Raw genomic sequence first — 26,392 nt, 5'->3', positions numbered from 1 at the left:
TGATGGTTAGAGGTATTTTTATTGAAAGTTGACAGAGATACAGGATCTATGCAAATTTTCCATAAGTTGTCTACATTCTCAGTGTTTCCATGAGGTTCCAAAGAGGACCATTACTTTTTCCCTCCCCTCTGGGATTTACCCTGGAAGGCTCCAGGATTCGTCAGGAGAGGCTAGCGTAACCTGTTTAGAACCCAAATTTCCTGATTTATAAACATTTTTGCAAGCTATTATGGGCTTCAATCAAATAAATATGAAAACAGGTAAAAATGTAGACGGCAAAGGTGTGTGTGTGTATTGGGGGACACAGAGTGGGGAGCGGAGAGGGAAAGAACTTGGAAGCAGTCTGAATGCAACTGATATGTTCTGCAAAGGCCATGCCTAACTCTTAGCAGCAAGCTTTTTATTTTTTAATTCCATTCCCTCTCTTGAGCTTCTGAAACTGTGTACAGACTTAGGGGTATATCCCGAAAGAGGTCTGCCTTTCACCATGCCCAACAGGGCAATCTGCCCCATCCTCTCAGTTCAGCACTCTCAGGTCAGTTATGTTGCCTTCATCTTGGGATCACTGGTGTACTCCTTCCATTTCTCCTCCACCGCAGTCCGCCGTCCCCTCCGATTAAGCCGCGTCGTTTCCATCTCACCATCAAATCCTATTTCTTTATCATGAAAATAAATACTTTGTGTACAAAATGTAAAAGTAAAACTCTCTGCTACGGAAGTTCACATACCAGTCAGGCTATTTGAGGGGTGGGGGTGGGGGAGAGGAGTGTAAAGGGGAGTCCTGATTGTTTCTTCGATCTGTTTGGGGTGGCGATTGCCATTCGGAGGGAGTTGCATGGGTGTCGTCTTATTTGTTTGCATCCCTTCTGTTAGAAACTCAATGGCGGCTTCTGGCACGGGAATTTGGGCAGCAACTACTGGCCACGGTCTAGTAGTTGGTGAGTGGGTATCGCAGAAAGATGAAGACAAGGATGATGCAGAAAGTGGCCAGTGCCGAGCTGGTAATGTTAAAAAGACGGGCAGTCTTGGCGTCTTCGACAGCACCATTCAGGTCATTGAGGAGTTTTTTATCCCGAACCTGGAAAAAAGAAGAAGAACAACCATTGGGTGACATGTCCAAAATGGAAGCCAAGTAATCGGGCTACAGCAAGAGCCACAACCTATGACAAGATCTGCCCAGTGATTTCTGGTGCTTCAAAGAATGTGAGTGGAAACATCTAGTATTTGTTCCTACTGCATCATATGCATTTATTTCCTCTGCCTGGGACTCCCAGCTATCTCCTTTACCTTTAAAGGATCAGGACAGTACTACTGATATACTTCTTCCAGCAGGGTGAACAATAGCACTGCAAATGTGATGACGGGAGCAGGTGAGTCAGCGGGGGGGGGGGGAGAGATGACAGGTAGGTGCTAATTGGCTTTTCCTTGCGAGCACAAAGCAGTATAGCATTATGTGTATAGCTGCTTCCTCTAGGAAACTATGTCTTTGGTCTATCCATTGGTCGCAAAATTTGAGATTCAAATAATGGGGAGGGGAAGATGGAGTGGAGATGACTGGGGCATTAACCGTTGACACGGGCTGTGTGTCATGCACTGGAGGAAACAATCTGTACATAGTTAAGACATTTCATTTCTTTAACAGCTAATGGCAAAAATCCGTGGTCTTCTAAGTTGACACTTCACCAGGTTCGGCCCTGTTATGTGCTTCCTTTGTGACTGCAGCCAAGTTAATTTCCAATGCTCCTTCTGAGCAAAGCACATTATGACAGGGCAATACACAGTTCAGAGTAGGGGTGGTAACCCTGCCATGCACTCCTATTTCAACTGGATCATGGGTATTTATGGGAGTTGTCAGTAGTCAATTGTATATGTGTGTGTGTGTCCCATCCCTCCTAGTGAAATCTGGCACAGGATTCCACTGCAGCAAGAAGCTGTAAGTATATTAATATTAATAGGGTTAGGCTAATGGAGGTCTTATGCAGATCCCATGCAGTTTAACCTATAGCCACTGCAGCTAGACTTCAGGTTTCATTACTACAGAACAGATCCTGCACATCATTAGTACCAGTAACATTGCAAAAATAAAGCAGCATGCTCTGGAGTAGCCCTGCTGGTGCCTCTGTATTCTGGAATAGGTGACTGAGAGAAGGTGGCCTCTACAGAGAGAATCCAAAAGCAGTGTCACTAAGCAATTCTTTCAGGTGTGCAGAAGCTGTAGACATATGGCTCAAGCTTGACGTGACTATAGTTACATTCTATATGCTAAAGTTATTCTGCTATAGTACTTTCATGGGTTATTAGAGTACCCTTCATCAGGTGCTTTTCTTTGATTTGTCAGTGGGTCTATATACACATGGTTGTAGAGCAGTGTCTCTCAAACTTTTTTCTCTGGGCCACACTTACAGAATAAAAAATTGCTTGTGCTACACTGATTTTTCTTTTTTTTTACTGATAAGAAATAGATTGGAAAACACAACCAGGATTGTTCTCAGTATCACTTGATGCTCCTGCTCTCATTTTGAAACGATACCTATCCATTTCCTGCAAATATTTAAAAAAATGTTTTGACACTATACTACCCTGAAATATTGAAATGGTTCTTTGTCCTTGAATCTTCCCGCCACACTTGCCCCCCTCTCCTGCCACACCTTTGAGAACCACTGGTGTAGAGGAAGGATGGGGGGGGGGGGAAACCAATGGAGTCCCATGACCATGAAATGCCAAAAGTACAGCTTGTGACAGTACAATTAAAGTTTAAATGTATGCACAAAAAACAATGGAATCAGTTACAACAGCGGTAATTTGTGATAACTTAATCATCCTTCCTTTGTTGGAGAATAGCAATGTTCAAATCAGCATTAGGAGAGAGTCCTGGGAGACTGAAATGTTCTCTCACGAGTTTCTGAACGTTGCCATTCCTGATATCAAATATGTGATCACCATCATCATCATTGCACAGAGACTGACCTGAAACTCAATTACACAGCAAGTTTAAAATAAGACGCCGGTATGAAACTACTGAATTAGAACTGAATAAGAAGTTTGATTATATCAGTTCTGAGCATAAGTAGAGACTATGGGTTCTTGTCCCACTACAGACATTAATAAATTTAACAATGATTAGGGTATCACTAATTACTGCTGTTGTGAATAGTCACTGAGTTTATTTTGCATACAATTTTAAGCTTCAGTTGAATTTTCATAGAGTGTACTATTGGCACTTCATTGCCATTAGATCTCATTATTTACAAGTGTATATAGTGAAGTGGACTCTGGTCCACGAAAGCTTATGCCATAGTAGCTGTGTTAGTCATTCAGGGGCCACAAGACTATTGCTTTTGCTGCAACACATGAACATGGCTAATTCATACTGCAGGGAGTTACTGCTTTAGTGCACAGGGAAGGCCATGTGATGCCCTTCAGATGTTGTGGTCTACAACTCCCATCAACCTGGACTGTTGATGGTTAGAGCCTTCAATATATAGAAGACACTACATTAGCTACCTCTGCCTTACCGACTCACATCAGGTCATAAGATTGCAGTAAGAAACGGAAGCCCACTTGCAATGAACCAAGCTAAACACCAGGTGTCAGTGGTGAACTATGTATAGCAAACCTACCAAGCTGTAGTGCAGCAGAGCTGCCTAGAAAGAGCTAAACGTTTTAATTGACCAAGTGTCTCCAGAAATCTTCCATGAATTCATGTAAGTCATTTTAAAAAGTAATTTCCTTTATAAATCCCTGAGTATTTACTGCCTTGTGAACTTGACATTGCTCAATGAAGTGATGGCAATAACAAAAGCCACAAGTTCAAATATTCGGTCTGTGATTCCAGCTTGCCAATTTCCAAAGCCTGCAGCTTATTTCAGGCCACGCAGCAACATCCCGTGCATTCTAAATACATGAGATCTTCCATTTTGCTCCCCTTGCAAGGCCGTTCTTTTACAAATACACTCCTTGCTTATCACAGACTCTGCCTGCTGCCTGCTTGCTGGCACAGTTGCTATTGAAGGAAATTGCTAATGTTGACTGAACTGTAAAAGGCGGTAGGGAGAAACTGCCTGTTATGCAAATGCATATATTAACTCCCTAAATCAACTTCTTTTAAGAAAAAAAGCAGCTCCAGAAAGGATTGGCTTTCAGCAGAGAAATAGATGGATGTTTAACCCTTTCCCCACCCAGTGCTCTTTCTCAGTATCTCCTTGTTGGGGATCCAGATGTGTGTTTGCTGCACACATTTCTGGGATTCTTTTGAAAAAGCATATGCTTTAAATATATGGTGTGGACAGTGGTATCACTGCAGGTGGGGGAGTATATTTCCATTTCTGCATTAAATTTTGAAAATTGACAATCAGAAAATGAATAATATGCATTCTGAATATATTAAGAATAGTAGCATATCATTTGTTTTCATTATTTAGTTTATTCCACTTGCAGTGTCTCATTTTCTTGCAAAATGTATTTACAGTGACCAAGACTGCAGAAGTGAAGGGATTTTGTTTGTTTGCAGATAAACTTCAACAGAGTCACAGAGATTTTACAAATGCAAGCCCTTCTATCCCGAACTGTAATCATATTCTTTTCTTGAAGAGGCTACATGAATTTGGTTCTAATCACCAAGACATCAATGATTATTTATTATTTACCCTGCCCTTCCTCTGAACAGCTTGCAGCAGCGTACATACCTCCTACTTTTTACATTCACAACAACCCTGTGAGGTAGGTTAGACTGAGCCACAACGACTGATTCAAGGCCACCTAATAAACTCTGTGGCTGTGGGTGGGTCTCCCCAGTGTAAAGCAAACACTACTACAACTCACTGGAAACAACTTCAAAGATGGTCCCACTGCATTGCTTTGGATGGGCCTGGATTTATTTAATGAAATTGTATTGTGGAAACCCAGCCATTCCATCTGCCTCTAGCTTTGGCCCATAGTCTTCCTTAGATTCACCACCTTTCAAGAGTCTCAAAACAATCTTTGAGGTCAAGTTTTCTTGCCATGGAGATAGCAATAATGGGGAAAGAGCCACTTGTTGACTAGTACTTGTTGCACAAATACAAACAGCACATAACTTTTACTTATCCCCAAAGCAGAAGTGGGGAACCTGTGGCCTTCAGGATGGTGTCAGACCACCACTGCTTTCATCCTTGAGTGGCTAAGGCTGGTAGGAGGTGGAGTCCCAATTTTTTTTTTGGAGGGCAGCAAACCCCCCCTCTTTCCAGTGTAGCATCATGTCTGGGGCGGGAAGCTCCATGGGGGGGCATCATATGACTTCGCACAAAGAGCTCTGGGAATTGTAATTGTGAGAATTCTGCTGGAGAACCATAGCAGCGTAATGCATGGCATCGTATCCTACATTTGGTGAGTTATAAATCAATTCATTGGGGGGCAATTCCTAAGAGTTTAAATCCTTTTAAGTTTGCGGTGAAGACAGATCTCTTGTGCGTAGCTCACAGCCGCTGCACAGTAGCGGCAGCCATCTCTGCAAAAACGTTTTTAAAACACCCTAAATAATGTATTAGCTAGCATTAGTGTCAATTATTATTAGTTACATTTGTATCCTGCCCCTTTCCCCAAGGACCTCCAAACAACATCTGTTCCTCCTCAAAAACTGAGATAGGTGAGATTGTGAGGCCAAGGTAGGCACTTGGCCAAGGCTACCAAAAAGAGCTTCATAACTGAGTGCTGGTTTGAACCTGGGCTTCCCACATCCACCCCCAATCCTATAATCATGACTACACCATCACTGAGGGCTCCTCCAGGTGTCCTTTTCATTGCACATCCATCATGATTTGTGTTCAGGTTGGCATTGGGGCAGTTATCTGTGATCTTGCTTTCAGCACCGTAAAAGTTTGGAGTCAAACGTGCGCCATTGCTTCCAACGGGTGCATGTCCCACAGTTTTCTGCTGAAACCCCCAAACTTTTCATACTACAAAGTCCCAAGGATTTTTGGTCCCACTTTTGTGCCCCCTTCAGATGACAATGAGGTGGTAACACTGGGGATGCGTCACACAACAACTAATAAAATGGAACAATGTGTGAGTGATCCAGTATAAATCCACCACTAATAGACTGCTATTGCATCACTGATAGGTTGCAGAATACACCCACAAACACAAACACACCCACACACATACACATACACACTAGTCTGGAGGGGACCTGCATGATTTCCAGGTGAACGTGCTAATTTCCTTCCATTGAAAAGTGTAATGATTCAGGTAAAATAAAAGCTCTGTCTGTGGTGTTCCATTTGTGATGGCTATTCCACCTATTCAAGCCATCATTTGAGTAATGGATTTGCAAGTGTAGTGAAGATGTTTGCACAGAGTTGCCTCTGTCTGATTAATACATTCTAGCACTATGTGCTTCTTTGCAATTTATTTATTCTTTTAGATCTAACAAAAACCCTTTTAAAAAAATGTGCATCTAGAAATGTATGTGTGTGTTTGGAAACAAATGTGTCATAGAGATTCACTTATCTGAAATCTAGAACTGGTTGCAGCTTACCATCCAGTTTATACTTTGTGGCAAACCTAGGATTGCTGCCACACATTGTGTGAAAAGGTCCTTTGTCTCATTCTCTGTCTGAATCTTCTACACCTCTTCTTCCTATTGCTGTTCTTCTTTCTCCCACATTCTCTATCTATACCTTTCCTCTAACACCTGCTTCTCTGTTGTCAGACTGCTATGTCAAGGCAGTGGGTAGGGGCCAGCCCTGAAGCTATTCCAAAACTGTAGCCAGCTTGATTTTTGCAGTGAAATGCAGACAAAATCTCATCACAAGTCTCTAGGAGCTGCAGGGGTACAACACTTTTGATGAAATAACTGAAAAGAACAAATGAAAAGAGCAGATCATTTAGGACTTGCAGATGCTCATGATAATTAGGAGCATTTAAATGAAAGTGTTCTAGGAATGTACATCTCCCAGGAGCACCAGAATGAACTTTCTCCCTCCTTTTGATCTGCATCTTTGTCATTCCCTCCTGTCCTCCTTTCCCCCACTTTCCTCACATTGCTCCCTTTCCCCACTTCCTATTGTTTTGAAGATTAATATGGATTATCTACCACACTGAATGCTTTTAGGTGAAATAGTGCAGGGTATCAGCAGGGATTATAACAGAGAAAGCAGGCACTCTTTAATCAAGCTGACAATACCTTGCGTACTTTTACATGCCCTTCTGGCAACCCATGTTAAAGAACTATATGCTGCCTCCTGTCACAGCAAAGCTGTTCACACAGGTCTCTCTCATCCTCTTTTCTTCCCCAACCCCCAAGCATATTAGGAGTACAATTCTGGCACCAGCACCTGCTGCTAAGTTTTGTCTGACAGGCAACCAGAGCACTGCACTATTGCTATTACACTGCTACCTCTTGTGATTCCTATTTAACTAGCCATGGCCTCATGCATGCTAATCTATGCTTCCTTCCAGGCACCAGACAGGTGTTGCGAATGACAGCCTCAGGGGACCAGATTCAAAGGAGAAAGAGGCTCCTGTGAGTTTAATAGCTGCTTGGATAGAAAAGGGAATTCCTGGAAGTGCAGGTGGTCCTGCAGCGATGAGAAAAGCTGCCCTTGTAAAATTTCCTCTTTGAAGCTTCTTTAACCTTTGGCCACTCCAGGATGTCCTATTGTTATGATCATTTTGTGGTGGTTGTTTTTTTCGGGGTGGGGGGTAAATATATATTGAGAGAATGCATTTTTAATCATGCACATCTTGCTATTAAGTGGCATTCTAGGCATTTAGGAGAATGGCCCCCTGCTTTCCATGTGGTTCTGGTGGTGTGCCAGTTTGTGATTATGTGGGGGTTAATAGATTCACAGCTGTGCCTTTTATTATGCAGAACTCCTGGTCAGCAGCATTTCTCAAGGTGCAACTATCTTTCTTTCCTGTTCTCATTTAGCCTTGTGTTGCTGTTCTTTCCCTCTCTGTTAGCTGCTGTTGCATAAGGATCGATAAAGGAGATCTTGGCATTGTGCTCTCACCAGGAAGATTCATGGTTTTCCTGGCACAGTGTAGACATCCTGTCCCGAGAGTTATGCACACATAATGTTTCTGCAGCATTTACTAGTAGAATAGCTGCCACAGCTGGGCACAGGGCAGGCTGCTGACAGATTCTCAATTATCTCTAGTGAACTACTTCTGTCCACTGACTCTGTCTACCTGATATAACCCTATCCACCCAGACATAAATGCAGCACAAACCAAGGGTTTGTTCCACACAAACGAAATTATACACCCCCCACCCACCCAATCTCCATCCTTATCTCACCACATTCATGTTATCAAACAATATAAATAACCATAAGATCACACCATAAAAATAATTAAAGCAACAGTCATAGCCAATCGATATGTCAACGCACACACACAATATTAGCCAACGCAACACAAGTAAAAATCCTATTTGGGAAAGTCTGCCTAAACAAAAAAAACACTCTCATGCAACACCCTAGCAGGGATGCACAGTGGCAGATCTCATCATGATCCAGAATTAAGGGGCCACTGCCAAGAAGGTAGGACCATTTACTGCTCTCATAAAGAGGAACCTAGATGATCTTAAAAGGTAAAGAGATTCCTAAGGGCAGAGATGATCTGAGATATACCAAGTCCAGGTCATGAAGGACTTTGTAAATTGAAACCAGCATCTCTAATTCAAGGTAATAGGTAGTCAGTACCTCTGCTGCACAATTACCGTATTGGCCTGAATATAAGTCTCACCTTCTTTTTTTCAAATTCCGACCATGAAAAGTTAAAGTGCAGCTTAAACTGGATTTTATAATATTGCTGCTGAAACAGGCATACAGTAAAATGGGGCGGGTGTGAGTGCCTGCAGAATTTTAAGGGAGTGGCTTATATTTGGGTATTGTATTTTTTTCTTTTTTGCCCTTGAATTTTAAAGGTGCAGCTCATATTCGGGCCAATATGGTAGTTGAAAATTAGACTCCCACCTCCCTAACCCAGCAAGAAAGTGGACTGTGGCAATACATGTAAACTAAAGCCTCTGCGATATCATTGACTGTCCAACCTAGAACCATTAGATGGCAACCAACATTTGCACAAGATTCCAGGCTTCCATCCTGACTTGATCATGATAGTGCAATCCTGTATGGGTCTATTCAGAGTTAAGTACCATTGCTTTCAATGGGGCTTACTCCCAGGTAAGTTTGTGTATATAGGATTGCAGCCTAAAATATCTTGAAATACTGAATTCACGATGAAGTTGCTGTTTGGAGACAAGCATTCCTATGATCCCGGATCTCTCTCTCTCATATTATTTACAGGTGCTGCACAGATTAGCACAGATACATGTTTTCTTTTAATCACCCCTTTTCCCAAAATGACTTCAAATGATGTTATGCTACTAAGGGTGAACTCTTATCAAACCTCAAAAAACAACAACCCCAATATATTTGTCCTTGTAATAAGGCAATGAAAATGGAATGGAGAGCTGAGACACAGATTCCTAAGGCCAAATGTTTCCCAGAGCTTGTAACGAGATTGTGGTAAGTGCACAGAATTCAAAACTAGACCCAGACTTTCTGAAAAGGTACCATTTATTAAATAAATTAAAGTAAAACCTCTGGGGATCCAGTTTCCATTATGCAGCCTTTGGTGTGAGGTTTTCAAGAGATCAGCAAGCAGAATAAAACTATCAAATCTCATTTGATGAATCTACATCCTACTTAAAATGCAAAGGCACATCTGTATGAGAGCCTCACTCGCTTCCAGTTCAATGCTTTAGTGCCAAAAAGGAAGTTTAAAACTAGTCTGCTGAAAAATAAGAGAAAATGTTATAGAAGCCAAGCCAAGCCCCTCCCCATATCTCCCTGTTTCCATGACTTGTACAAACAATGCGTTAGAACTCCAATCTGCATATACATGCAGGTAGGGAAAGGATAGAAAACACATAAGAATGACCTTGCTGGATCAGGACAAGCCTATTTTCTGGCATTTTGTCTTCAAGGGTGATTGCTCAAGATAGCTATGAAAAGCTCACAAGCAGGACATGATAAAGATAGTCATCTCCTTTTATCTCTCATCTGTTGATCAGAGGTGAACTACCTCTAAATGTGGAGCTTCTGCTTTTAGTGTTAGCTTAGAAACTACTGAGAGGGCTTATACTCCATAAATTCACCCAATGCACTTTTAACGTTATCTGCAGTTGTCCTTATTGCTACATACTGTGCAAATGAATACCACAGGCTAGTTTTGTGTTACACAGAGTACTAGTCTGAAATGGTAGGAATACACCATTGCTTCTGTTTATTACAGGCATGGCAATAACCACATATGTATTTACTGAAATTCACCAACATAAGAAACACCAGGTGAAAATAGCTTCCCCACTGTACACAGAATAGATCTTAGAGCTCTGTTGCAATTAGTGTTCTAAATGCTAGCTTGCTGTGCAAATAATCAAACTTCCCTCTTTTCTGAAATATACCCAGAAATTATGTGTTAAAACTAATTTGTCTCTCCTGCTCTTCAAGATGCATCAAGTAGACCGCTTACTCGTTCACTCTTTCAAAATCCTCTCTTGGCTTGCTCTCATAATTCATTACCTTCCAACTACCAGTCTCTGATTTCAAGGCCCGTTGTGACTTACCATATTTTTCGCTCTATAAGACGCACCAGACCACAAGACGCACCTAGTTTTTGGAGGAGGAAAACAAGAAAAAAAATATTCTGAATCTCAGAAGCCAGAACAGCAAGAGGGATCGCTGCCCAGTGAAAGCAGCAATCCCTCTTGCTGTTCTGGCTTCTGGGATAGCTGTGCAGCCTGCATTCGCTCCAGAAGACGCACACACATTTCCCCTTACTTTTTAGGAGGGAAAAGGTGAGTCTTATAGAGCAAAAAATACGGTATATCTCTGCCCATCGGCTGATGATAGACTCCTCAGCCCTTTCTCCTAATTTTCTTCCAGTTTGGGACACGTGGGGTTTTCGTAGGCATGAAGGGGGCTTATATTTCACAAAGTTCTGTGCATTTTCCTTCTACATGGTACCCACACTGACTCCTTGATTTTTGTGATTGTCCCTGAAGAGTGTTGGCGGATCAGTGCTGATCAGAGTCAAAAGATTTGCAGCCACTACCATGGACAGCGGCACTAGAGGTCAAAAGGATAGGGTGATTGCAGGACTGAGAGTTAGATCAATGAGTTTGTGATTTGCCTGGTCAATGCCTCTGGTCCTTGCATTAGATCACTTAAGGGTTCTTCTGAGATCCCAATGGCATAAGGCATAGCACTCAGACCCCAGTCCCTGCTGGGGGCAGAGACATGGGGGCTGTTTTAAATTGCTCTCCAAGCTGCCAATTTATGTGGCAAGTTGTGTGTGCTGCAAATTACCATGTGGATCATTACCAGGTGGTGGAGAGAGGAATTTGTCCACATCATTGTGGAGCTGCTGCACTCAAAAAGCTTGACGCATGGCAAGAACTGCCACATGGAATGATTCAGAATGGCATTCACAGCACTATTGTTCCATGTTCACTAGACCTCAGTGACTTTGAGAATGGGATGTTATGAGTTGAGAAACAATTGGAAGCACGTGAGTGTGGCAGCCAAACCTCATGTTAATTGTGTTTCTGCATTTAACATGCAGGGCTGTTGTTTTTAAGCATCAGTGGTGTGTGTGATGATAATGATGATGATGATGATGATGATGATGATGATCATTATTATTATTATTATTATTATTATTATTATTATTATTATTATTTATACCCCGCCCTTCTGACTGGGCTTCCCAAGCCACTCTGGGCGGCTTCCAACAAAATACAGTGGTACCTCAGGTTACATACGCTTCAGGTTACATACGCTTCAGGTTGTAGACTCTGCTAACCCAGAAATAGTACCTCGGGTTAAGAACTTTGCTTCAGGATGAGAACAGAAATCGTGCTCCGGCAGCGCAGCAGCAGCAGGAGGCCCCATTAGCTAAAGTGGTCTTCAGGTTAAGAACAGTTTCAGGTTAAGAACGGACCTCCGGAACGAATTAAGTACTTAACCTGAAGTACCACTGTATTAAAATACTGAAATACATCAAACATTAAAAGCTCCCCTAAACCTTATTATCAAGATTGTAGCAGGCAGTGAGGAGGAACTGAACCATCTCATTCTTTCTTGCAGTCATAAAGAAAATCTCTCTGCTCTGAAGCTATTATTTGCACTTGAAATTTAATGAGTTTAATGCCAAGTTTACTTTGGCCCTGAATGGACCTATAATAGTGGAAGCAACCAAAAAACCCATAGGAGAACCCAACTGTCCCACATATATCAAACTATGTAACCCATGAAATTATCTATCATCATGCAGTCAGAACCAGATGCATGAAGAAAGGTGCATGTTTAAGCAAGCAGCTTCATATGGCTTGCACAGGCAAGGCAAAAAAATACTGCAAGGAAAAGCACTACTCCATGCTCCACCAATACCCTCCCATAGAGCTGCAACTCAAGCAGACCTGGGGGGGGGGGAACTACTTTCTGGTCTTCAAGAGGCAGATCCCGACCATCAGCAAAACACTTTCACTGAAAGCTGAAATACATGACCATCAGCATCATGTTACATGGAATTATATCACTTTGGGAGAAAGCTAGGTAAGAACCTTCTTCCTAAAAAAGCCAGGATTGGGGTTTTAAAAATATATCTAACCTCTTAGTGTTGAGGTCCGACAAACAACAGGGGACCTCTGTGCTTTTGTACCACATACCACCACAACCACCCCGTCCAAAAATCTTATAAAACTGCAGGTTTAGGACAAAAATCCAGCCTGGAGCTGCTCAGGATATGAAGGTAAAGGCTGCCATCATACAACATTTCTCTGGCCCCGGCACTCTTAAACCTCATCCCATATGTTGCTGCTGTGCTGATGCAAAGGCAGCTCACAGCACTAGGGTTTTAGGAACCTGTTGAACTTAATGTCCTATACTTTAGGGCCTATTTAAGGCAATAATTTAGCTATTCAACATCATTTTATTTTTTTAAAATTTATTTTAAGTTCTTAAATTATTTAAAGTTCCAAGAGCAAACTCTGGGGATCTTATAGCCTTCGGCATGTTGGCTACCTCTCAGCTACAATACTCTGAACTTACATTAACACAAAACAGGTTTTTTCTTCTTCAAGAGACAGCCTCTAGTTGTATTCGCAACTGAGGCCCCAATTAACTTTGCTTGAGCAAACATGTAGCCCCAGTGATGTTAGCAGGCCAAAGTTCTTCACAGAAATTGCTGTTGTGGTCTGAGTACTGCCTGGAGCAAACTACTTCTCAATTAATATACATTGCCCAAGCTTACACAGCACCAGGGGCTGTGTCAAGTAAATAGCCATGCACAGCACTTGATCTCCACTTATGCAGTTTCTTATCACTTTATTCCACTTTAATCAACTTTTGATTAATCTCAGCTGAACTGTGGTCATTGAAACATATTGTGTTTGAGATGACATCACACGAAATGAAAAGCTGTTATCTGTAGTGATCAATCTGTGATTCCCACACACAAGCTGTCACTTGAAGTTCAGTTAAATCAGTCTTAGGATGGTCTATAGTAAATTGGGACAGTGCTTCCGCTTTTCAATACCATTGTCAGGTTTCCCAAAAGATAAAAAATAAGATGTAGTCGTAGCTGTTGTTTTTGATTTAGATAACCTTCTACTGGTCTAGAAGTATGCAAGCTTCCCCCCCCCCCTGCCATGGAGGGGAAAAAGAGACAGTGAAGATTTCATATTGTCATTCAAGGCTGTAGTGCTGGGGTGCTCCTAGGCTTGTTGCTCAGTCTGGAGGGTTAACCTATAGCAGTGGTCAGACATGCTTTTCACCAGGTCCACCTGGTCAGACAGCTGGATATAGATCTGGTGACATGGTTCATGCCTTCTCTTTGTCACCGTACAATGTAATACACAGCACACGGCTGCCCTTGATAATTGTCAGAGAGTGCTAACTGCTGCAGAGCGAAGCCATCCCTTGATGAAACTAGGCAGCAGGAGCATATTACACCAGTGAGAACTTGCACTGTTTCTCTATGGGATCCCAGACACAATTCAGGCGGCTGGCTTTGATTTATGAAATGCTTAACAGCTAGGGGGCAATTTAGCTATGTATCCATTCTGCACTTCTCATCCTGTCTTATCATTAGGATGCCTAAGGGCATTTCAATGCAAACAGTGCACACCTCAGTCACCATTTAACTTACTATCTATTGCAACTTATTCTGCAAGCAAGTCCAGCGAGTATTATGCACAGTCAGGATCCATATTTAGGCATTCGTTGAACTCTGCTTTCTCTGTCCCCATCCCCATTATCCTCTATGAGTTAGAAGGAGACTGTCAGGGTTTAACATTGTGTGTGGCACTTACATGAGCACACCAGGCTCCCTGTTGCAGACAATCACCTTCCAGCTTCTGGAGGGTGACCAGGGCAGCAGTGGCAGTCATCAGGGCAAGGGAGAGATGCTTGCCTGACCCCTGATCACTGCTGTCACTGAGGCATTTCAGGAAGGGAAGGAGTAAGGTGGCTTTGAGATGGGCATTATGCGTATGCACTTACGGAATCTATCTGGTGCTGCTGTTGGTGTGCTTGCACCATGCTGACGTCATCACTACCTTGCTCCTCACCCTTCCTGGTACATCACAGTGATGACAGTGATAGGGGGTCAGGTAAGCAGCACAGTGCTGCCAATAACTACCGCAGGACAGAGTTGGTGCACTTTATCCCCATTCTCTCCCATCACATGTTGATTTAACATAGGAAGCAAGTGCCTGAATAGGATTAGGGCAGTGGGAGGATTGCAAGACTTTGAAAAACTGTACTGTACTCTAGCACAGTAGAAAAGGAGGGAGTGGATACATTCCAACAAATATATAAATAGACACTTACTTTAGTTTTTCAGGCTGCCCTCCATGAGAGAAAAGGGTGGAGCAGAAATCTGAAACACGTTCATCACTCACCAAAGTGCTCATTTTGCTATACACTCTGCCTCTATCTATTCCACAGACCCCTGTGCATAAGCCACAAATGCAACGGGCACTGCCTCCTTTGTCACTCTCTTTCTGTGCCTTTGAAAAATGTTGTGCTTGCATTTTTTCCATTTCTCTCCATCTCTTCCCTGCTATAAAATCAGAGCTGCAAGAGAGAGAAGAGCCCTATGGGCTTGCTGCAGGAATTACTGACAGAAAATCTTCTGACCTGTGCCATGCAGAAGGTCAAAATAATTGACCATAATAGTCCCTTCTGGCAGTGAGAGCTATGAAGATACAGAAACTGTCTAGCCCACCACATGCTCCTGCTGACATTCCTTATATTGCTCTTATCAGTGCACAAGGCAGGTTATTTCATTTATTTCTCTAACAAACACCAGCGGTTCCATGGACTGACAGACATCAACACTACCTTAATGATCAGCTTGTTTCTCTTGCCTTAATTTTAGCCATTTTCTTGGATCTTTAGAATTGCTCTGTTCTGAAAGAGTCAATGGGAGCTATAGATTCTGAGTGCTTTTGGTAAACAGACTTCTATCTATATCCCTCTGGAGGATTCCAAACATTTATTTTACCACTAAGGTTTACATCCAAATGACATTTACATGCAGTAAGCATGGCTCTGATCCTGCAAAGTATGGAGTACCTCCTTCAACCTTCCATCTTTACTGAAGCCTGCACTAAGCACTTCTGCATCTTCTGCATGAAATTTTTATGGAGCTTTTGACTGGCTAGCTCTTCTTCAAAGCCTAGATTATAAACCTGAGGAAATGAGAGGTTATAAGGACTGTAAGAATTGGAAAACTACACATCATCCAAGACACCTGTTAAGGATTTTCTCTCTCTCCTAAATGAACAAGTCTAGCTCATGCTGACATTTGTTGTTATTGGGCTGTAGATTTCAGAATATCTGGCTTAACTCTTTGCCCATAGATGAAAGCATTCTTCAAACTACTGTTATGGTGCACAAGAGTCCATTTTATTAAAACAATAAATAAATTGGGGTGAAGGATGAAAACAAGCTATTCCAAGACCTATGCTACAAGAATTTTCTAAAGAAAACTTTCCTTTCTAACCCAACATCAACCCTTTGCTGCCTGTTTCAATGTACAGACTTATTCCTTTAATTAACCAGGCATTTACATCATGGGTTAAGATGAACAAATTGCCAATACATTATTTGCACTGTGTATTCAGCATGCAACTTTTTCATTGACTTCAGATTAAATTGCTGCACTTGCCCAAATGTCCCAGTTCTCTGAGCGATGTGAAATTTCAGGTGCGAGCAGTTACCCATTTTTGTGTTTCTTTGGCATGAAGTCACTGGGGCTTAAGACATTTTGTAATGTTTTTATTCATTTTCAGCTATACATGGTGAGCATAGATGGAAGAGTTCTGCTTAACAATTCCAACAGACACTCAACATTCATCTGTCTCCACATCAGCTTCAGTGGAGCAGGCTGCATCCTGAGATGTTCCAGATCTCCACTTCAATTTTCTGTCTTCTGATCTGCCTGGCTCAAAACTTTAAGTCTCATAATTTTATTTTATTTTTATCAGACACTAGTTTACTCACTTCTCTTCCTGCCATAGAGGAAGAAGACTAAGTACCGGTAATTTCTGCCTGTCGCCTATGCCTTTATTGGTCATCTTAGCTCCCACTGAGACACACCAGTTGACAATGGAGTGCACTTCCAGGGGTGAAATCAAACCAGTGGAGAATCACAATGCCTGCTGTAGCTGCAGAGACTGGTAAATGCTGCCTCCTGCATTGTTTTTGCTGCGTTAGAAGAACTGGTGTCCTTCCTGGGGCAAAAGCCTGAGCAGTGTATATGGAAGTCCTGGGCTGTCCAGGCCTTGCTGATGTGGTCCAAAGGAAAGCAGAGCAATACATTTGGCACCAGCTTGGCTGCAGGAGTTGCCGGAAGGAGGCGTACAAGGCACCATCCAAACGTCCTAGGGACTCCACTCCAGATTTGTGTAGGGTTTACTCCTTAGCCTTTTCCTCTCTCCAAGATGTCCCAGAGCCAATTGGGGAGTGGGGTCAAGGGCAGGAAAGCCCCATTGCCATAGCAGAAGTTCCTGCACAGGTTTCCACTTGTAAGTTGGATCCAGCCTATTGAATTTGGTGATATTATTAGAAGATTCCCAACTTCTGTCAAAGGTCTTTTAAATCTTGTATGCAATTATCCTTAAAAGGATACATCAGCAAAACAAAATAATTGTTTCTAAAGCACCTTGCCATAACACAAAGCAGAAAACTTTGTGAAATATAAGAGGCTCCAGAGATGATTGAATTGGACTCAAGGCACATTTAATGCTTGTCTACACAGAGTAATAAGTTACCCTTCACTATTTTTACTACCACCTCTTAGGACTTCTAATTGACATGTCTGCTTTAAAGGAACACTATTGTTTATCCAAATCTATGTTTTGCTAGGTCTGAAACCAAAATGGTATCTCCAATTTCGCAGCTCATGATCTGCAAAAAGGAGCAGTAATTCTTGGGGGCAGGGGCGCTGCAGATACGCTTAAAGTATCTACTATCATCCCAACTGCAGTCCTGATGACAACTGTAGTTTCTAATTCTGACTTGCAGATTAACCACAGTCAGCCCAGTTGGATCCAGGGGTGGGGGAAATTGGTACAGATGAGAGGAGCATGGGTGGGGGGAGAATCAGAGGGCGTGTGCAACCTGAAGGTAGCCAGACCATGATTTGGCATCAAATGCAAACCAACCCAATGACTACCAACTCAATTTAAGATGTATTATACCATTCTGAAAATAACAGAAATGAAAAGTACTTTTACATTTCCCTAATCAAATGCTTCGAGAATAGTGACATTTTTAAAGATCATCGAATCATCATAGAATTGCAGAATTGGAAGGGACCGTGAGGGCCATCTAAGTCCAAACCCCTGAAACACAGGAATCTTTTGCCCAATGTGGGGCTTGAACCCACGACCCTGTGATTAAGAGTCTCATGCTCTACCGGCTGAGCTATTTCTCAAGGGACATAGATGTATACAGATTTATAACAAAAGGCCATATGTAATAATTGCTGGGGTACATGGAGATTAGCAGCTGCTCTATGTTGGGGTTGGGTCAGAGGCACCTCAATGGGTGGATTCCCTTAACGTGACTTAATGTGTGAGGAAGGCTTTATTCTGAAGTGAAAGTACATGTTTACTGGCCAGTATGAGGGACAGTCCATCTCAGCACCCTCTGCACAGAGATGCACTGTACTATCTGCAGGGAGGCTGGGCAACAGTTCTATTAAGTTCCCCCGTTACCTTCACTCTCTGCTTTCAAGAGTGGATTCTATGTCACCTGACCCCAGTTTTATTGACCAGAATTTGTTTCTTTTCTTCCACGTAAAAGTCAATAGCTGCCACTGACTTCTATGGGAGAAAGTATGCAAACACGGAGCCCCCTACCTCGCCTTACCTCAAAAACTGCTCATCCCAGTGCATGGTGCAGGCTTTGCAACCTCTCAAGTGTACATCCGACTCAAGTCCCACCTTTTTAATTAGTTAAAATAGTTTATCATTAATGCTGTTGCCACTGTCATCATCATCTATCTACCTTGTTTTTTCCTGTTAATTAGGCAATAATAAAAACATACAAAATACAACATAAAATTAGCAATAAACCACAAGCAGAAGAACTGCAAAAAGAAGCTAGCAGCAAAATAACTTAAAACAATGAGTACCAGCAGATTAACTACAAAAGCAGCAGTGTCAAACAACAGGCAGCTAAAATACTCTATTCCCAAAATGCTTAGGGGGGTTATAATAAAGAAAAGGCCTTTACATTCCTCTAGAAAAACTGGCAAAGAAAAAAAGATAGAAAGACCTATTTGGGGAGAGAATCACCATGCCTGTGGAGCAACTGCTGAAAAGACACACTTTTGTGTAGAGAACTTGTGTGGAGAATTTGAGCTAGGGATGTATCATTCAATTTAATAAGCCTATTTTCTTCTTGATAGCTATGTTAACACTTCAAATGACTTCTAAGTTGTTCTAATTTTATTTCTAATTCTTCTTCATTCTTTATTATTATTTATTGTTATTAATAATGACAAATCTTAATAAATAATGGTATGATTCACCACCAAAGTTTCATTCCGTACCTAAAATTCTGCATCTCCACCTCAGGTTCCTTGCCACTTCTTGGGTTTCGTGGCTCACAGTCTCCAAATTCCTCTTGCTGCCTCGCCCGTTCTGTTGGTGCCAAGACTATTGTGACATTAAGGCAGGGTGTGTGCGAGAGGGGTTTTTTTAACCCCAAAATCCCATGGGCCGTCTTAACTTTGCCTATGTGTGTTCTCTTCCCTTCAAGCTACGTGCTCTCCCGAGGCCTCTTCTTCCCACGAGGTGAGGGAACTGCACACAGACATTTCTCTTGGGCACAGAAAAGCCATCCCAATAAAACCTAAAATGTGTTTGGGCTGTCCCAGAATTTGCAAAGAAAACTGCCTCTAACCATGAGCACAATGCATTTCCTCTGCCAGTGAACAGCTGTAGCATATCGGCAGCCCCCTGCCTCACAAAATACTTAGAACGAAGGCTTATAGATCATATGCCTGGCATTACATTCACACAGATGAGTTCCAGAACTAGTCTTTTTTGGAAATGTCCACACTTATTTTCCCAACAAAACACATAATGAGAGAATAAGAAACTCATCTCCACAATAACCCATTTCTGGGTTTCTCCCTTAGAAACCTTTTTCAACATTTCTGTCAAAACCCAAACCCTAACCCTTTACCCTCCACAGGCAAGTTCTCTGTTCTTTGTCTCCAACCCATTGCATAAACACAAGATGTCATCTAGGGCACAGTGAGCTCTAGGTTTAAGGTGGTCAAGCTGCAAAGTGCCCTCTGCTGAACCTCTCCCTGTGCTGATAGTCATGCACAGCATTGTACTATTCCATTGTATTATTGTTATTAATGCCACCCAACAACACACATCTCAGGTGTCAAAGGCCAAGGCAAGAGATGCATCTTCAGCATCCTACAAGAGCTGTCTACTGAATGCCGGCAGCACCTCTGATTCCTCTCCCCTTAATCAATCTAATATCAGGATTTTCCTCATTTTTCTTGTCCTTTGGGGCAAGGGTGTGAAGATTTGTCAAATTTCAGCTCTTTAATATCACAGTGACAAGTGAAGGTCAGGTTTCCTAGCAATGGTGCCATATAAAAAATAGGCAACAGGTGCTTCAGAAGCTGCCGCATGCTGCCATCTCACTACTATCCATGCTCCAAGGTGGACCAACAAGGGCACATAAAAAGGCATTCTCAGTGGCTTCCCCCTTTCCCTTGAATGCTGTTGTACAATAATTTTGTTTGGGCTGGCACTCAGAAATGGGGGGAAAGGGAAGGAAACATAGACAACCAGGGTAGCTCACACTCTTCTGCAACCTCTTCAGAAGCACCCCATGGATTCTGATCCTTAAAAAAAAAAAGGCAGCATGTATTGCTAATGCAGCTACATGGTAGACTGCCAGCAATAAGAATTTGCTGCAAAGATTGTCACTGAGGAACTTCACACATAACTAATGCCCAGCATACATTATACCACTCTCCCTCTCATTCATATTGCTTGTTCTTATTTAGTGTTGTAATTTCCCTGTTCTTGATCACTTGGAAATTTGCTTAAAAGCAGTGTTCACATAAGTTTTACCAAAAGCCATAGGAGGACCATTTACCAGTGCTGTGTCAGGGACCCCAGGGCCTGATTCCCCACCTTATCACCTGGCCTGGTCTCTACCTGCACCTGGCTTGGTCAGGTGGCTGCAACTGTGTGTGTTCAGACCTCAGATCAAGGAAGAGAGTGGTGATCTGCAACATCCAACCCTGGAAGTAGTGGGCAGTATGACACATCTGGGAATGCCCAGGTCTGGCATAAACAATGGGAGCTTGGACTTAGTTGACTCTTGCCTGGTTAGCAAACTATCCTCTGTGTGCTGCACCTCAGGCTTCAGCTTCCAACCTCAGCAACTGACATTGGGCACCTTGGAGCAGAGAACATTCCTTTTGCTCCAGGTCTGGTCAGCTGGCCCTCTGACGGCCCTGGCATGTTAGTCCTGTTTGCAGGCAGATTACTCCTGAAGCACTGAACCAAAGACATGCTGGATGTGCAGAAAACCAATGAGGACTAAATAAGGTACAATGAGGAATGAGAAGGTCAAATACACAAGAGCTAGAAAGTGAAAAACCAAGATGCCACCTGTGGAGATATGCCCTATTGTTTGAAAACTAGTAAGATATATGCAATTTGGGTTTCAACAGAACATGGGATACTTTGATAAGAGCCATGGCAGGACAGGACAAGGAAGAAACTAAGGCTTGAGCCATGGTGACTGAAGGAAGGATAGAGAATAAGAGCCTAGCAGCTTTGAAGGAAGTCTGAGTATGGCCCAGAAGCTTGGCACACAAAACTGAGGTCAAATTCAATCTTCACCTTTCTACTCCCATTGCTACAAAAATGTTAGTGCATTTTGATCTGCACATTTTTCAAACTTTTCTCTTTTACAATGAGAGCTTGAAATGTGATCCCCCCCCCCACACACAAATGCTACACTGAGATACACAGAAGGCCGGCCTGTTGTGCTACATTGTCTTGCCTTTGCCCAAAGTTAACACAGAACAGCCACGGCCTGTTTGCTCTGACATTCTTTTCCCATCTTGCAAGACGCTTGTGAGGAAGGCAGATAACAGTACCAAAAAACCCCAGCAACCCACCCTACAGCTTGAGGATTAAACTTGCAACAAGGGGGACTTTGTGAACAGAATGACCTTCTTCCCATTTCTAAAGGAGACTCTGCTCTCAAAGTTTTGAAGCCATGTTTTGAAGGGGGTGGGGTGAGCCATATAACTTTTGAGCCGCCTGCCAAAAAATTGCTAAGCCCTTGTAGAGCTGTTGGCATACAACAGCCTATTAACTGCATCCGACCTCCCAAAATCTCTTTCATGAGACTGAGGGAGGCATCTACAACCCTATTTCACATGTAGTGAAATGGAGAAATACAATAACACAAGCAAGGGGGGCAAGTTATTCAGCCCCCAAATAATATTTTTTTCAGGGGGGGGGGACACAGGAGTTTGTTGGAGCAAAGCCAGGTATTTGGTGGCCAGCTTGTAATACCAAAGAGACCGAGGGTGCAGCTAGCTTGGAAACAACCCTATTGCTCTCTTGTGGAATTCACGGTCGCTGGAGTTATATGCAATTAATTGATCTATTTCTGTGATGAAATCCCTCTGAATAGTGTAAATGCTGTCTGCCAAAACACATCCGTTATATTCCCCTCTGGACCTCAGATATATTAGAGGCTACACAACAGCCCCTGGGCCTTCTTTATCCCCACATCCAGGTAGCTATTCCCCCCCATATGTAAAAGGGGAAGTCGCCATCCATTCTTCCTTGATAGATGATCGCAATTTGCTTGTTGGCTGCACCGAGCAGTGAAATCCTGGAGCCCAGCTGGCTCATATTCACCCTGCAGTTATGAGGAATAATTACAGCAGGTCTGGTGTGCTCAGAGGGTAGTGTTACCTTAGAAAAGGTTACACAAGCTAGAGAAGCTACATGGCCAGAATTTCATCTCCCACTCCTGCCATCTCCATTCCTGTTTTGACCAAGCAAGCCAAAAGGCTTTTATAGCCTTTTAACTGGCTGTAGGTTCCCTTTAACTCAATTGCCTGAGTGCATCATCTCCTACATGTTTGCTGATTTCCCTTTTTTATTTTTAAATCAAAGCTCCTATTTCTAGAGCCACCTTCCTTGCCCATATGACATGTACCATCCCCTCTGTCTTCCACCACTCCAGCCAGCAATCTTGCTCTCCTAGAAGGTCTCCATTGCTGACCTTGTAATTTACAAGGCCCGAGGGAGAGTGAAGCATGAGTTGCTTTCCTCCTCCTCGCCTGGGTATTCTAAACAGCAGCAGAACAGCAGCTGTTTCTTTCACCCCCTTCTTGCTCCCACTTGCCAAAGGAAGAAGCTGGCCTAACGCAGCAGGGGTTATAAGAGACCTAGAGGTCCCCCGAAGAGCAGAGTAAGAAGCTGACAAGCGATTCATCTGTGCTTAAGGCTGCTTCCCAAGGGTTTCTCAGGTCTTCTGGTTTGCAGCTGCTGCATTCATCAAACGATTCCTTTCCATCGAGAGCCAATCAGATCCCCAAAACAAAAAGGCTTCTCACTAAGGGTCAGATGCCAATGCCACAAGTTCGTAAAAAGGACTCCCGCTGATTCTGATTAGATTCTTATGAAGCATTCTTCCGTGGAGCTCTTAAAATATTGTTTTCAAAGATTACCCTTTGCTGAAACTAAGCCACATTCTCAGCTTGCAGAAATATTCACCGTCCCTCCACTGCAGGCAACAGTATTATTACATGCTTCTACATCAGTTGGACTCCAGATGTTCACACAACAGTGATGCAACAAATTCAAGTATGCATCTACTTGGAGAACTTCTACTTGGAGAATCCAAACCACATTCCTAGCTTTCATGAGGGGCAAACATTCTAAAACCTAGCTGTGCCAAAATATTCTAGCCTGTTAAACTGGGAAACAATTCAGTAAAAGCTGTATTAAAGTTTAAAAAGTCCTGCATGAACAGATAATGCTTCATGGAATATGAGTGTTAGTGCAGTCCTGTTAGCACTGAGTTAAAATCCCTAGTCAGTCATAGATTCACTGGAAAGCCAGAGAAAGCAACAATTTCTCAATCTCAGATTATCATCTACAAAAAAAGGAGGGATATTAATAACCTACCCCATAAGACTGCTGTAAAGAATAATCCAATACTATTCATGAAGGGCATTACAAGTAATGTAGAAAATGACACAATGATGGATGGTGATGGTAGGGATGGCAATGGCACGAAAGAATCCCTAACTCACCAAAATACTTTTAATTACATTTCTCCCCGGCTAGCTCTTTGTCTGCCAGTTGTAAAACTCATTTGCCAACCTTATTAACCATGAAATCGGAAGAGAGATAATCACAAATCTTCAGCAACAGCCAAAGCCAATTCAGATCTATAATGGCTGATTCTTCTCATCTTACCCATCCAGATTCCTATGTTATTTTCACATAAGAATGCCTGCAGGTTATTAGAATGCTCCTTTTCTTTATTCTGTTGGATGCCATTCACAAACCAAAATATTCATGCTCCACAGCCAAAACATTTGTGCCCCACAAACCAAAATATTCATGCTCCCCTGGAGAGAAAGTTCTTCTCCCGAACCCAACACATTACGCCTGATAACATGCAAGAAAGAGCAGTTCTCATCAGAGAGCTGCAGTAAATCAGCTTCACTATAGCGAGCCCAGGTGGAGGGGCACAGACTTTCTCCAGCTATGGCCCCAGAGAGCCTCACTAAAAAGGGCTGAGATCGGTACTTACTTTCAGAGAATATGCCAAGGCAATGAATCCCAGACAGCAGAAATTGAGGTATACAAAGTTGAAGATGGACCAGAGATAGTAATCATTCACCTCGGTGGTGTCTGGGTAGATTTCAATCACCGTGGTGGGGTTAGTCATCGTCTTCTTCTCTACAGAGTGTTTGCATTGGACAGGTGGCCGCAGGCTGTCCCCTTTGCAGCTCTTGCTCTCCATGAGGCAAACGGCAGAAGAAGGAGACAGGACCGGCGATCCTTGCTGTGCAGGGGGCGTCTTGGAGATGCAAGCAAAGCACCCCTGCTGGGGGGCGTGGGGGGGTCTTCGAGTCCAAAAGGCCCCGTCAAAGGGACATGGAGGGCCCAAGGGGGGTTCCTGTGGTCTCTCCGTGGTGGCAGCCCCCAGTTTACACAACTATATCCCGGCAAAGTGTGATCCCCTGAGAAAGACGGGGAGGAAGGAGGCAGGCAGGCAGGGAGGATCAGAAAGGAGAAAGAGGTGGGAGAAAAACAGAGCACAGTGCAAGGATGCAGGAATCAGAAGGGAAGAAAAAGAAGAGGGGGAAGAAGAGGATTAAGGCAGGGGATAGGGCAGTACACAATTGGGGAGGAAAAGAGGAGCAGAGGAGAGGGAGGACAGCATATCCAGGCAGGGAGGGAAGAGAGAGAAGACTGTTTACACACATGTACCAACCGCCAAGGAGTATTTCTCCGGCACACTGAGCAGTCATTAATGTATGCAGCAGTGTAACAGTTCCTGGTCTCCCTGCAGCTGGGTGTCCCAGCTCCCTCCCGCAGTCTACTCGGCTTCCCCTCCCTCGCCTCCCACACAGAGCAGCCCCAGAGTTCATCAACACCCCGGGAAAGGCAGGGGAGCTTGACCCATCCGTCTCCTGCTTTCTCCCTCTCTCTTTCTCTTTCTTCTTCTTCTTCTCCCCCTCAACCCCATTCCCCACTGTCTTCTGTTGATCCCTGCCAAAGTCCTTTGCGGTATTGTCTGACAACAACAACTCCTCTCTGTCATTCCCTCTCTCTTGCCCCTCCTCACTCACTCAACTCAGCATCAGCTTCCTAGACACTATCAATGAAGATGAGCATGGATTTTTTAAAAAAAAAGAGAGAGAGAAAGAATTCCAAAGAAAGGAGCCTGGGCTGGGACTAGCAGGCAGTTCCGATCCGCTGCCGGCGTCCCCCTCGCTGCCTCCCCCCTCCCTCCCTCCCGCGGCGACCCTTCTCCTCCTCCCCTCCGTCCATCTCGTCATCCGAGCTCTCCTGTCCCGTGCCAGGATCGAAGCTGGGTGCTGGGAGCCGGGCGGGCGAGGAAAGCGAGTCTGTCGCGGGAAGAGGCTGCACAGCTGCGACAGATCAGCCCTGCCTTGTCTGTCTTTTGGTCTCTCTCTCTCGATTTTGCTGAGTCCTCATCTTTGCTGGATTCCTGATGTAATTGACTTTCCCTCCCACCCCCCTTTCACCTGTCAGCAGTTTTCCCGTTTGGACAATGTCGCGCGGTCAGGGGTGGCTGTGGGAAGAGGAGGAGAAAGGGGGGGGTGGAGAAGAAGAGGAGGAGCAGGGGGGTGTCAGCCTCAAAGAACCCCCCCTCTCCCTCCCTCCCTATCCCACACGCTTTCCAATTGGGAAAAGCAGCCTGCTGATAGCCCCACGCTTGCTTGCCTGCCTGCCTGCCCATCTAGCCGCCCATCCATCCATCCATCCATCCATCCATCCATCCATCTCCGGAACAGAGGAGGAGGAGGCGAGACTACTCACAAGGAGGGACTCGGGGAGTTGCTGCGTCTCCAGCTCAGCACTGCCTCCGGCTCTTCTTCTTTTCCCACAACTGGAGTTGGTGGAGGAGGGGAGAGGGGAGCGGGGACAGCAGGGGAGGGGAGCGGCGAAGAGGTCAAGCGGCATCTCTCTCCCCTCAATTCCCAATCAGGGCAAGGCGCGCGCACACGCTCATTAGAGCCTTGAGGCTGCCTAGCTCCACTTCACCTCGGCCAGGCG

The 26,392-nt window shown here is 43.7% G+C and overlaps 1 protein-coding gene across 5 annotated transcripts; it reads right to left on the bottom strand.

Annotated features, from left to right (window-relative positions):
• On the bottom strand, window positions 1-26,392 carry IFITM10 (interferon induced transmembrane protein 10). 5 transcript variants are annotated; one of them, XM_081205784.1, is made up of 3 exons: window positions 26,156-26,392; window positions 24,396-24,828; window positions 1-1,078 (listed from the first exon to the last, which is right to left on the bottom strand). In XM_081205784.1, the coding sequence occupies exons 2-3, from the start codon at window positions 24,606-24,608 to the stop codon at window positions 929-931; spliced, it is 363 nt and encodes a 120-aa protein (XP_081061910.1). In that variant the 5' UTR covers window positions 24,609-24,828; window positions 26,156-26,392; the 3' UTR covers window positions 1-928. The 5 variants fall into 5 exon arrangements, with proteins under 5 accessions (XP_081061910.1, XP_081061911.1, XP_081061912.1 ...); XM_081205785.1 differs by lacking the exon at window positions 26,156-26,392 and adding an exon at window positions 25,861-26,078; XM_081205786.1 differs by lacking the exon at window positions 26,156-26,392 and adding an exon at window positions 25,441-25,561.

This window comes from Podarcis bocagei, assembly GCF_964188305.1.
Source record: "Podarcis bocagei genome assembly, chromosome: 1".
Classification (NCBI taxonomy): Eukaryota; Metazoa; Chordata; class Lepidosauria; order Squamata; family Lacertidae; genus Podarcis; species Podarcis bocagei.
Note: the sequence above shows the minus strand (reverse complement) of the source record. Positions and strands in the feature narration are given on the sequence as shown.

Coding starts and splice junctions, on each gene's coding strand:
- IFITM10 (XM_081205784.1), bottom strand. CDS start 24,608: ATGGAGAGCAAGAGCTGCAAAGGGGACAGCCTGCGGCCACCTGTCCAA. Junction 1,079..24,395: donor CCTTGGCATATTCTCTGAAA/GTAAGTACCGAT, acceptor TCTTTTTTCCAG/GTTCGGGATAAAAAACTCCT.